We start from the raw sequence: 13,198 nt of genomic DNA on the forward strand, positions 1-13,198 counted from the left end.
AATATTTGTTTTGGTCAAACCCACACTTCTGATTATCAATTTCCAATAAACTTGGCACTTAAAAAAACACAGACAACTGATTAGCTTATCACATGGATTTTGTGTGTGAGAAACAGAGAAAGAAAAACAGAGCCAGGGAGAGAGAGAAAAAGATAAAAACAGCCAGAGAGAGAGAGAGAGAGAGAGAGAAACAGAGAGAGACTCAAGAGTGAAAGAGCAAAAGAGAAAGAGAGAGTGTGTGTGTGTGTTTGTGAAACGAAACAATTTCATTTTACCCACTAATTTGTATGGAAAAGACTGCTGGTACTCTTGGAATAATTGTTTTAGAAAGTGAAAAGGTTTGTGAATTTTTTCTTTAACGAAGTGTCATGAAACCTAAGAAATATTACTGATGTGAACATTTCCCTTTTTTAAGAAGACCAAAATCAGCTGGGATTTTAAAATTGTTTTTATTAATTTGTTTTATACTTTTCAGTTAGAACTCATTTACCTCTAAGGATCCGAAGTAATTGGAATATTTCAAGCTGCCCAAATGTCTGAAGACATTATGACCCGTTTTAAATAAAGCAAGACAACTACAGGCCATGCTTGCAGCTCCTTATGAATACCACCATAATTACTGAAGACAGTGATTTTTAAGGATCATATATAAACTGACAATTGTTTCTCAGGAAAACTAGCCGTGTCCAGACAAGGAAACATTTGCTTGGTACTGCGCACCTTCTGTGACATTCCATTCCTTGATATTACAATTTTGGATTAAGAAACTTGCATAATCAAAGAATTGGCATATCTATTTCATTTAAACGTGAAAATGCTGAAATGTAGAAGCAAAAATATAATACTCAGTAATTGAGCTGTTTTTGGGTAAGTGCATATACCACTGTTCATGTATGTATCTATAGTTAAATGTTTCAATGTAAAAGAAATAAAATAAGAAATGTGATTAAACATTTTGAGATAATTTAGCTAGCACTGGGATCAGGGAGTCAGAAATTTTGGTGCATTGTAATAAAGTAATTGATGTAGTACTTCATTTATTGTGCATTGGAATAAAGTAATTGATGCAGTACTTTGTTTATTGCATTGGAATAAAGTAATTGATGTAGTACTTTATTTATTGTGCATTATACATTTTAATGCTAAATTAAACTTTTTAATTTAGAAAAGAAGGAAAAACAAAACTCATTTGATAACAGAAAATTAAATTTTTATTGTAAAACTAATAGAATGATATATTGAAGTTTTTAAATTGACTGCCACAGAGGTAAAAATACTCTAGTAGTTCTGCACTATCCTCCCTGAAAAATAAGAAGATAAAAACATTAAAATATAATTCAGGTAAAATTTATTAGTTATTAAAAGGCAGCAATCCAACAACCACCAGCTCTTGGCTGCTATTATATAATAACTGGCTTCAAATACAATTTTTACCAGTTGTTTGACATAGGTTGCCTCTTAAAAACCTCAACTTAGCTATGATGCCATCCAAAGAAGGAAACAAAATAACTTTCATATGACAGTAAAATAAATCTGTTCTTTTGAAAATGATGTCAAATTTTCCTAATTTCTGAATGTTTGAAGTGATAATTTTTATTTAATAATAATAATAATAATAATAATAATAACCATTTATGTCCTTGACCTGCGCCTAAAGCAGGATGTAAAAAGATTAAATAATCTCCGCCACCGTGAAGGACGGCGATCCTTGGGAGCTGAAATATATGACAAAACATTACTCAATAAAATGCTATAATATATTATAACCTTCAATATACAGTCTGTGCACCATCTTATTTCATAAATAAATCAACATTGAAACACATTTACCACTGTTAAGAATAATCAAATTTTGAATTTCAATTAATACTTGTCAAAAGTACAAATACTGTTTGCACAACAAGGAGTGTGTGTGTGTGTGTGTGTGTGTGCATGCAAGTGCATGCACAGTCACATTTTAACACTGTAATAAGTAGATACCTATTATATAGACCCTGTCGTCTTACCTCTCTCCTTCACGTCCTCTATCATTATTTTTGTGTCTTTGACATTAACTGAAGAAAAAAATGGAAAACAAAATAATTCTGTCCATGAGCATAACAAGGATATCGTACACAGACAAAGATACAATAATGAATAAGATCACCTAACAGTGAATTAACACAATGATTGTGTATGAGAGCCTGCTTCTGTGTGTGTGTGTGTGTGTGTGTGTGTGTGTGTGTAAACTTTTTGGGTGTGTTTAAATGGACCTAACTTTCTTACCTCTTTTCTTGATATCCTCAGCAAGTGACACACTGTTTGCATCTTTAATGTCGGCTAAAGCTAAAAAATATGGAATAGAAACCAAATGAAACAAAATCCATGTTCAAACAGAATTCGGGCACAAATACGGAATTACATTGTTGAAAACACATTCAAAGACATAATTCACTTAAAATAAATTTGGAATTTCTTAAGTATGCTAAAGACAAGACTTTGGATAAGCAACGTGGTGTGTGTGTGTACTGTGTGAGAGTGCATGTTAGTGCGTGTGGACGCATATGCATTACTGAGTTTCTGGTCTCACCTATCTCCTCAATACTTTTAACAACTGTTAAAACTGTTGCATATTTCTTGTCTTTGGTATCAACTGAAAGAACAGAAGCAAATTTAAAGGAGTGCAAATCATGTTCAATCTTTACACAGTTAAAAGCATGGATTTTTCTGAAAATAAAGAGTGTGTGTGTGTGCAAGTGTGCACATGTGTACATTTCATATGTGTATTAAAATAATAAATATTTTACTGAGATTCCTGTCTTACCTGTCTCTTCAGTGTTAGGAGCCTTTACTCTGTTATCACTCTTGGTATCAACTGAAACAGAATAATTAAAATGAAAGGGAATACAATTTATATTGAATCTAAGCTTAATTAACACGTTACGTTACGGCAGTAGTAATGTAATTACAGGTAAGTCAGAAACAACAGGGGATGTGTTAGTCAGTTACATTTTTTTATTAATCTGATTGCATTCTGAAGTTTCTATGGAGTTAGTGCACATTAGCTAGGTAGACAAAATTGACCAAATTCATTGTGAATGGTCCCTGGTAATCAACAGCTTCAAGGGTCAAGACTTGCACCCTGAGAGTTAAGGTGTTTGTAGTAAAAAACAATGATACTTTTACTTCAAGATTCCTTGCAAATAGTGAGAATGAACAAACACACCAAGTAAATTGCTAAAATCAACTGAATTATTACCTGCAATTTGCTTATCACTGGTGTGGACTTCAGGTTCATATGTGTAGTTCTCCCCATGTACAAGTCACTTCCATGCTGTCCTTGGTGGTCACCTGGAGGCACCTGTTCCTAAAGGGTTCAGGCTCCCATATCCAGCCAGACCCAGGGTGGTAAGGCTAAATAAATAAATAAATAAATAAATTGAAGATAAGTTGATGTCTGAAATGAAAAAGAAAATTCAAATGAAAAGATACATATATTTAAAATTTGACTAATCAAATACATTGTAATCTACAAGAAATGAATGAAGCTAAAAAAAAAAAAAAAACACTTAAATTTGCTGAACTTAGATTTTATTTTTCAATAAAAAGGAAAATTATTTTCATCTCAGTTCATTTGTCATTACAAATAAATTAATATATTATACTTACGTTTTGCGGTCTAACAAACTTCCACTCTATATTTGCAGCCTTGGGCAGAAGAACTTCCGCCCTTAGAACAGGGACACCCAACTCGGTGCACCTAGCAAGGTTTACACCACGTTGGGTGTCCCATGTTCCAAGGGCAGTTCCTCTGCCCACTGCTTTGGCTTTTAAGATATTGTCCTTTAGGACTATTCGAACAGTGGCCATGGCTGTTCAAAATGAAACAGAAAATAGAAAGAAATCTTGTCAATATATCTTTTTTGATGTTGTAATTGCAGACATTCAAATCACTCACTAAATATAAAAAAGGGATATATTGCATTCTTAATATGAATAAGTAAGTCAATTTCTTTTTCATTTATATAAGAACATTGAAAAGTATGCAAAAGCAGTTTAGGACAATGTATTGATTTGGTAGAACATGTATTAGACTTGGTCCCCATACCTAGATCTATCTTATATAGGATCAATCCATCTCCAAGAGGTTTCTCCCTAAATTGCAATCAACTTAAGCAGCTTAGATGTGTGCCAGAAGCTGCTAGGGGGTTATTAATGATCATTTAGCACCTTCAGTAGGAGTGGCAGACATCTAAGACGCTTAAGATGAAAGCAATTTTGGGAGAAACCCCTTGGAGATGGATCGGCCCTGTCAGATCGATCTAGGTATGGGAACTCAGTCTATGACTCATACAGTGTACAGCCTGATTATATATATGAATAACTTCTCGTGCATGCACGCACACATACACACACACACACACAACTTACGAGCACACTGCTCTTCTTTGTTATTTTCAATTTCCATATTAACTGACATCTGCAATAAATAAATCAAATCATACTTTAACATGTTCCAATAACAGATTTCAGTTGCATCTTTCTTTTGTAGTGATACACTCCATTATATTGGGATTATCAGCAAAAAAAATGACGTTGTGTAACAGGAAATTCTCCAAAATTTCATTTAGAATAAATTTATCATATAAAAAACTTGGATACAAACTTTCATGGTCAATTTTGAACAAAAATTTAACTTACCAGCTACTGTGCAAAATTATATCTTTGCTTTGTTTACTAAAACAATAAACAGGAATAATTACTGTATAAAGAAATTTGATTGGACAGCTCCTGTATTGTTCCTTAACTTTAAACCAATAGGAATGGCGCTATTTTGACGGTCTCGACGTGACTCTCTCTGCTTTACAAATTACACTATATCACACACAACTAGAGCCTGGTTATCCTGTGTAAGATGCTTATGCCCCCATCCTTGCACGGTTTTTTAGAAAGCAGGCAATTAACCTCTGACTGATATCGGTTGGGGTCTATGGTGCAAACCACAAGTCTCACCTCTTGCACAGCGCCATCTATACTCAATGTTAACATGGCGTCAGCGAAAGGTGATGATGAAAAACCGAAAATTTCATCCAACTTTCTGTACACTGGGTGTCATCTTCAGTCAGGGCATTCTTAAATGGTAATTCTGCCATGATTGCAAAACGTCATCAGGAAAAAACATTTGAAATGAAGGATACGTATGTGATATCGACTGTGTCAGTTGTTCACTGTTCACATCACGATGCAATGTGCTTGTCACAATGTGACGATAGCATGATATATAGACTTGGCTGCAGATAATAAGTGCTTTTGGAAAACAGACGAGATTGAATGCCGTCATCCACTTTAACTTTTTCATCTGTAATGATGCAACATTTTGCGATGGCAGGTGAGATGATTATAAATCAGAGCACAACTGACGTTGTGTCTTCTTTTATAAATACAATTTCCTATTGTTCTTCTTGAGTCATCTGAAGAGTTCCAACGCAAAATGATCGCCGACGGGGTTCCTGAATACCCGGAACATAATCATCAACGACCTATATGCTCTTTTGCGCTCCCAGACTGAAGACAACTATTCTATCATACTACAATGTTGCGAACAAAAATGGCCCCCAGTATTATGAAATATTTTGTCGATGATATCGGAATAAGAACCAATCAGTAAGAAGAGTTTAAGTGGCTGCTTCTTGACATACAAGGGTGGAAAGAAGCCCCCACCGATTGTGCGGAACAGAACACTCTACTCGGGACACGGAATACTCTGACAGCAGCTACGGAACGGAACATACAGACACAGCCACAGAATGGAACACTTTACTCACTTGAATCGATGGGACATCAGGGACATCAGCTACAGCAGAGAAGTGTCAATCCCGGCTGATAGGAATATTATTAATGAAAATTTGAACATCAGAGACCGCGATATAATCACTGACCCTTGTGGTTGGCTGAATGGAACGTTAATCGACGCTTGTCATGATATAACATTAAACACCAATTCCCGCTTCCAGAAGGACACTAGTCATGTTCACTGGCAGTACAGTTAGATTTCAAGCGTCACAAAAATAGATTTATCCAAATAATAAACTGAACACCAGACCTCAAAACACATTGGCTCACAGTTTCAAACATAGGGGTGTGTCCCATATACACTGAATATATGCGATTCTTCTTTCAGTGACATTCCAACCATGGAACAAATGTGCATTGCGACACTGATAGCACCATGGCATCGTCAAGAACTCTACAAATTAACGTTTTGCGGTAACCCAACAAAATAACAACTAGTAAACTACAATTGTGGTTTATACGTCATAGCGAATATGGTTACATTGGCGAACGGCAAAGATCCAACAACCATGAAGTATGACCACAAAAAACTTAGTCCACATTAATTTTTTTGTTAAAAAAGACGTCATCTATTGCTTTTTCCTATTATAAGCAGGCGTAAAATTAAAAATCGTGTGAAAAAAACTCAGTCGCAGTCAATTTCTACTGTGAATGCCAGCTGCCAGATACACACACCCTGTATGGCATTTATGACGGTTGCAATAAAGAATACTATCCTCTATGTAAAGGCGCAACAGACATCGCCTTAAAACAAGATGACATGTATTGTCCAAAGTGCACAAAAAGCAGACAACAATAATAATAGTAATAACTCAATATATTTATATTTGTCTTGTTTTTCTTTTAGCATCACATAAATAATATTCCCTTGTTCCACAATGTATTTGATACACGTTCCACTTTTTACTGTATTCCGCATTTTAGTCTGTTCTGCTGTTCTGTTGTTCTGGTTTTCTGTCTTTTAGTTTCTGCCATCACTAACATGTATTAGCACATCCCGAGTTTCAGTGACGACAGGAAATCCACCTGTCTTCTGTATTACCAGCACTAGTATAGTAGTGTATGCCTCGGCTGTAACCAACAACAACACTTTATTTTGTAAGATAATTTTTTTTACACATTCATTCACGTTTTTTTTATGTTGAAGGAAAGTAATAAATTGTCAATACTCTCAGACTCTTGAACTTTTTGTGGAAAATTCCTGACCACTGAGTTTTTTATCTCTTCCAGTCCATCATCTGACTTAAGTCTACTACACTGTACTAAGAGACAAGACTGTACTGCCACAATGTAATACAATGACTCCAGACTACTACACTATACTAGGAGACACAGGACTATACTGACACAATGGAATACAATGACTCCAGACTACACTGTACTAGGAGACAGGACTATACTGACACAATGGAACACAATGACTCCAGACTACTACACTATACTAGGAGACACAGGACTATACTGACACAATGGAATACAATGACTCCAGACTACTACACTGTACTAGGAGACACAGAACTATACTGCCACAATGGAACCTAATGACTCATGAATACTACACTGTACTAGGAGGCACAGAACTATACTGATACAATGGAACACATTGACTCCAGATTAATTTTTAAAATGGTCAAGTAACAACATAATATTCATTTATTAAATGCTCTTCCGTAGATCACATTGTATTGTGGATCTTTTAATATTTCAGTGAATTTTTGAATCAGTAGTGCTGTAGTGTAAAGCTTAATTTGTACAAATTTCTGAAGCATTAGACCAGATTTGACAAAATTATTAATGTATAACTATTTTAAGTCATGCAATTTGCCAATTTGTCTTTTCAATGTAATTTTCAATTTTCTCAGTTATATTGTTCTTTTTCAGAGTAGCCTTACCATGAAAAAGCAGGCAGTGAAAGACAGCACCAAGAGCAGCACTGTCTTATCCATGTGTACAATACATGACATGTGGCAAGATTTAGAACATTGTCAAATATTGCGCTAACAACAGCCTATGCCAGAAACCCATTGTGAGGAGTAATCTTGATCTGACATTGATAGTAAGGAGGAGTCTTGTGTGGGTATATATTGTTTATTGTTTTCCAGATGACAGCTATAGGTAACTTGCAACCTCCTACACAAACAAAGTCAAATAATCACATTTAATGTTTTTTTTTTTTTTTTTTTTTGTTTTTTGTTTTTTTGTTTTAGAGTAAATAATACATTGCAATATTGAAATATTTGTCAATTCTCACACTTCTGATTATCAATTTCCAATATACTTGGCACTTAAAAAATCACAGTCAACTGATAAGCTTATCACAGACTTTTATTGTTGTTAAGCATCATTTGTACAGATTTTAGAAACATTGTATGAGATTTGACAAAATTATTAACGTTTAACTATTTTAAGTCATGAAATTTGCCAGTGTTTTCAATTTAATTTTCATTTTTCTCAAATATATTGTCCATAGAAAATACTTTTCATTAGACACACAGTCAACTGATCAGATTATCACCGATTTTTATTGTTGTTAAGCATCATTTGTGCAAATTTCAGAAACATTGGACAAGATCTGTCAAAATTATTAACATTTAACTATTTTAAGTCATGGAATTTGCCAGTGTTTTCAGTTTAATTTTCATTTTTCTCAAATATATCGTCCATAGAAAATACTTTTCATTAGACACACAGTCAACTGATCAGCTTTTCAGAGACTTTTATTGTCGTCAAGCATCATTTGTACAGATTTCAGAAACATTGGACGAGATTTGGCAAAATTATTAGCGTTTAACTATTTTAAGTCATGGGTTTTGCCAGTTTTTATGTACAGACACAGATGTGTCTGTACATATAGCCGTCACCTGCGTCTGTCGTCGCCGTTGCCGTTGCCGTTGGCGTGCACTTTTACCGATAACACAATAAGTGGAAAACGGTTTTACCTTTTGGCTTGAAACTTACAGAACTGATAAATATTCATAATACGCAGGTCAAGTTCGAAAATCAGCATGATTGGGTCATTTTTAGGGAATTTATGCTGTTTTTTCACTTTTTTCAGCATATATACAGCACCGATAACACGATAAGTGGAAAACCATTTTACCTTTTGGATTGAAACTTACAGAACTGATGAATATTCATAATATGCAGGTCAAGTTCAAAAATCAGCATGATGGGGTCATTTTTAGGGAATTTATGCTGTTTTTTCACTTTTTTCAGCATATATGCAACCCCGATAACATGATAAGTGGAAAACCATTTTACCTTTTGGCTTGAAACTTACAGAACTGATGAATATTCATAATATGCAGGTGAAGTTCGAAAATCAGCATGCTTGGGTCATTTTAAGGGAATTTATGCTGTTTTTTTCACTTTTTTCAGCATATATGCAACACTGATAACACAATATAAGAACAAGGCAGCAAAGCTGTCAAATGTACAGACAAAAAGCAGACAATAACAATGCACAAAACCGGCTACTGTCAATTCTGATGCAAAAGTACATTATGCTTAACTGCAAATTCAACATCAAATTTTAATTATGCTCAACAGGTAATACCAATGTAAGTGAAATGTGTAACAAGCGTAAGGCTTCAGGCCCATGGGAGTTTAAGTTCACACTTTGAAAATGCCAGAATGAGAAAAATGAAAATTTCACATAAAACTGCTTAAATTCAATAATAAATGATAACCCATTTGAGCTGGCTTTCTAATTTGAACTGCATGCCAATCCTACAAATCATACTTGTAAGTTGAAAATAATAATAAGTAACATAGTTTTCTTTTCATAATGTTTGTAGTAGCAGTGCAAAAAGATTTTTGTCAATTTTGATGTAACATTACAAAATAAATTACAGAATAATTATCACCAATTTTTGATTATTGACTATAAAGAGCATGGACATGTAGAAAATTTGATTACCATTTGGCTTCATGTCCATGGGAGCTTCGAGTCCCACAATGAATATGCCAACATGATAAAAATGAATATTTCACTAAAATGTATAACTTCCAGAAAAAGAAGCCAATTAGACTGCTTTTCCAACTCAGGCTGCATTTTAGTCCTTTGTTTCTTTTTTGAAAGTTTGACAATCATAAGTAACATGGTTTTCCCATAATGGTCATCATGGCAGCAGCACCCAAAATTGTGTTTTCTTCTATTTTAATGCAATATTACATAATGCTTAACAGCATAATGACCATCAGTTTTTAATAATAAAAGATCCGTATCGTGGATTTTCAGAAAATGTGACTAGCATGGGTCTTCAAGCCCGTGGAGGTTCTAAGTCACACCTTGAAAATGCCAATATGTGAAAAATTAAATTTTCACAAAAAACTGATTAACTGCCAAAAAAATTTACCAAATAGTCTGCATTGCCCACTGAAGCTTTATTTAAGTCCCATGTTTCTTCCTGTAAGTTTGAGCACAGTAAGTGACATGGTTTTCCTTAAATGGTCATCATGGGAGCAGTGTCCAAAATAGGGGTGTCTTCAAATTTTGATGCACTATAACATAATGTTTAACAGGATAATTACCATCAATTTTTAATAATAAAATATTAGTATCATGGATATTCAGAAAATGTTCCTAGCAAAGGTCTTCAGGCCAAAGGAACTTCAAAGTCACACCTTGAAAATGCCAAAATGTAGACAAGACAGCACTGTCTTGAAATGTTTTTTTTTCCATTTTTAACAATTTTTTAACATATAACAAAATTAACAATTTACTGCCACTTATATATGATCAACTAAGAAAATTGATGAGATGGGAAAAATATCAATAGAACAGTGTTTAATGTCCAATTTCCTCCATTCTGAGTTTCTGAACATAGTCAATGAATGAATCTGACAAACTGCAATGATAGAGTTTATTTCCATTTTTGAAACTCTATTATACAATACATGATAACAAGTTTACCATCATTTTTACATAATCAACTAACAATGTTGTAAAGATGCAGGAAATGTCAAACAAACACTTTTACGAATCTTATTAGTTAAATAATGAGACTGTTAACATGCCTAAGAATTGAATCTGAGGAAATGTTTAAAAACAGCATAACTTATAAAATAATGGCCCGATTATGCTGATTTTCGAACTTGACCTGCATTTTAGTAAGATTAATTACTCCTGTGAGTTTCATGACAACAGGTCTATCGGTTTTCCTTGAAATGTGTTAACAGTGTTGCACATATGCTAAAAAGTGAAAAAAACAGCATAACTACTAAAATAGTGGCCCGATCATGCCGATTTTCGAACTTGGTCTGCGTTTTAGTAAGATTAATTACTCCTGTGAGTTTCATGACAACAGGCCTATCGGTTTTCCTTGAAATGTGTTAACAGTGTTGCATATATGCTAAAAAGTGAAAACACAGCATAAATACTACAATAATTGCCCAAACATGCTGATTTTCGAACTTGACCTGCGTTTTATGAATATTCATCAGCTCTGTAAATATAAAGCCAAAAAGTAAAACTGTCTTCCACTTATCGTGTTAACGATGAAAGTGCACGGCGACGGCGACGGCGACATCGACGGCGACAGGGACGGCGACAGGGACGGCGACGGCGACGACAGACGCAGGTGATGGCAATATGTACAGACACATCTGTGTCTGTACATAAAAACAGATAGGCCAATTGTCATTATACTCACAGGAGTAGTCAAACTAACTAAAACGCAGGTTGAGTTCGAAAATCAGCATCATCGGGCCTTTATTTTAGAAGTTATGCTGTTTTTTCACATTTCCTCAGATTCAATTCTTAGGCATGTTAACAGTCTCATTATTTAAATAATAAGATAAGTAAAAGTGTTTGTTTGATATTTCCTGCATCTTTACAACATTGTTAATTGTACCACCAGCGTTAGCGCTGGCGGTACACATGGTTTTAGTCCCGTCCGGTCCGTTCCGCCGGCTCCGCCGGCTCCTGCGGCTCCGCCGGCTCCGCCGCCATGTTACCGTTACCGCTTCTCCTCCTAGACGGTAAGGGCCCCCATACCCATCTCTTGGATTTAGGTCACCTATAATCTCAACTCGTTCCACGTAAAATTTGGGCTTTGTCGGTATTGGGGTCTAGGTGTGGCACTCATTGCAATGCACCCTTGTCCAAAAATGGCAAAATTAAATGCTAATTATCTACCCTACGGAAGGAATTATCGGAAAAATTTCTACAGAGGACTTTCCAAAAGTCATATGTGTAGATTTCAAATATGCCCTTGGATTTGACCTTTGACCTTTATTTCAAGGTCAAACGGGCAAAAATTTTCAAAAAAATGAATTTTTTTACGAAAAAAAATTTATTTGCGCTGTTATTCAGACACCACACAGACTTAACCAATAATATTATTGGAAAATGTTACCCTTCAGGTCATCTTTCATCTGTGTGAATTTGGGGTCAATCGGTGCATTTTCACGGGTGAAGCGGCCATAAGATACCGAAACTGAAAACTGTCTCTAATTCGGGAACCGTTAATGCTAGAGACCCATTCTTTTTTGCATTTTGTAGAGCATGTAAAGCCCAACACTGGGGGTGGTCTCCGTATTCCATACGGTTTTCGAGTTACGCTGTATCAAAAAGTACATTTTGGTGGTTAAAGCAAAATGTGCAGTACGGTAATGGATAATAAATTTTGAACTCCAGAAAAATAAAACATAAGGCTTGGCAAAGCAGGCAACTTGTGGTCGAAAATGACATTATTTCATCAAATTTGAACTTCTGGAACTTCAGAGCACCTCCCATTTCAAGAGTTTTGACCAAAATGACCTTTTCTTTATTTTAAATAATTTTTTCCGTAGGAAATTTATGGCACATTATGGTAACTCCAAAATTATAATATTTAGTCCCTTATATCTCCAAAACTGGCAGAGATAAGTCCATAGTTACTATTGAAGTTGAATAGGAAGTCATGTACTGGCAATCTTACTGTGACCTTGATATTGACCTTTGACCTACTTTTCACCATGAACTGAACTTTGCAAATTTTGCCTCCCTTTTATCTCCAAAACTGGCAGAGATAGGTCCATAGTTTCTATTGAACTTGAATATGAAGTCTTATACTGGCAATCTAAATGTGACCTTGAAATTGACCTTTGACCTACTTTTCACCATGAACTGAACTTCGCAAATTTTGGTTCCCTTTTATCTCCAAAACTGGCAGAGATAGGTCCATAGTTACTATTGAACTTGAATGGGAAGTCATATACTGGCAATCTTACTGTGACCTTGAAATTGACCTTTGACCTACTTTTCATCATGAACTGAACTTTGCAAATTTTGCTTCCCTTTTATCTCCAAAGTTACGCTGTATCAAAAAGTACATTTTGGTGGTTAAAGCAAAATGTGCAGTACGGTAATTGATAATAAATT

General features: G+C 34.9%; 1 protein-coding gene across 1 annotated transcript; it reads right to left on the reverse strand.

Moving 5' to 3' along the window:
- Positions 1 to 1,307: 1,307 nt before the first annotated feature.
- Positions 1,308 to 5,028, reverse strand: LOC147759297 (uncharacterized). The gene is made up of 9 exons (XM_086998592.1): positions 4,993 to 5,028; positions 4,411 to 4,459; positions 3,649 to 3,851; positions 3,239 to 3,287; positions 2,804 to 2,854; positions 2,570 to 2,632; positions 2,266 to 2,319; positions 2,007 to 2,054; positions 1,308 to 1,715 (listed from the first exon to the last, which is right to left on the reverse strand). Exons 1-9 carry the CDS (start codon positions 5,026 to 5,028, stop codon positions 1,633 to 1,635), a joined length of 636 nt encoding a protein of 211 aa, XP_086854718.1. The 3' UTR covers positions 1,308 to 1,632.
- Positions 5,029 to 13,198: the final 8,170 nt, after the last annotated feature.

The sequence above is a fragment of the Lingula anatina genome, unplaced genomic scaffold (assembly GCF_051362555.1).
Source record: "Lingula anatina isolate TDL-2025a unplaced genomic scaffold, LinAna3.0 unanchor82, whole genome shotgun sequence".
Taxonomy (NCBI): domain Eukaryota; kingdom Metazoa; phylum Brachiopoda; class Lingulata; order Lingulida; family Lingulidae; genus Lingula; species Lingula anatina.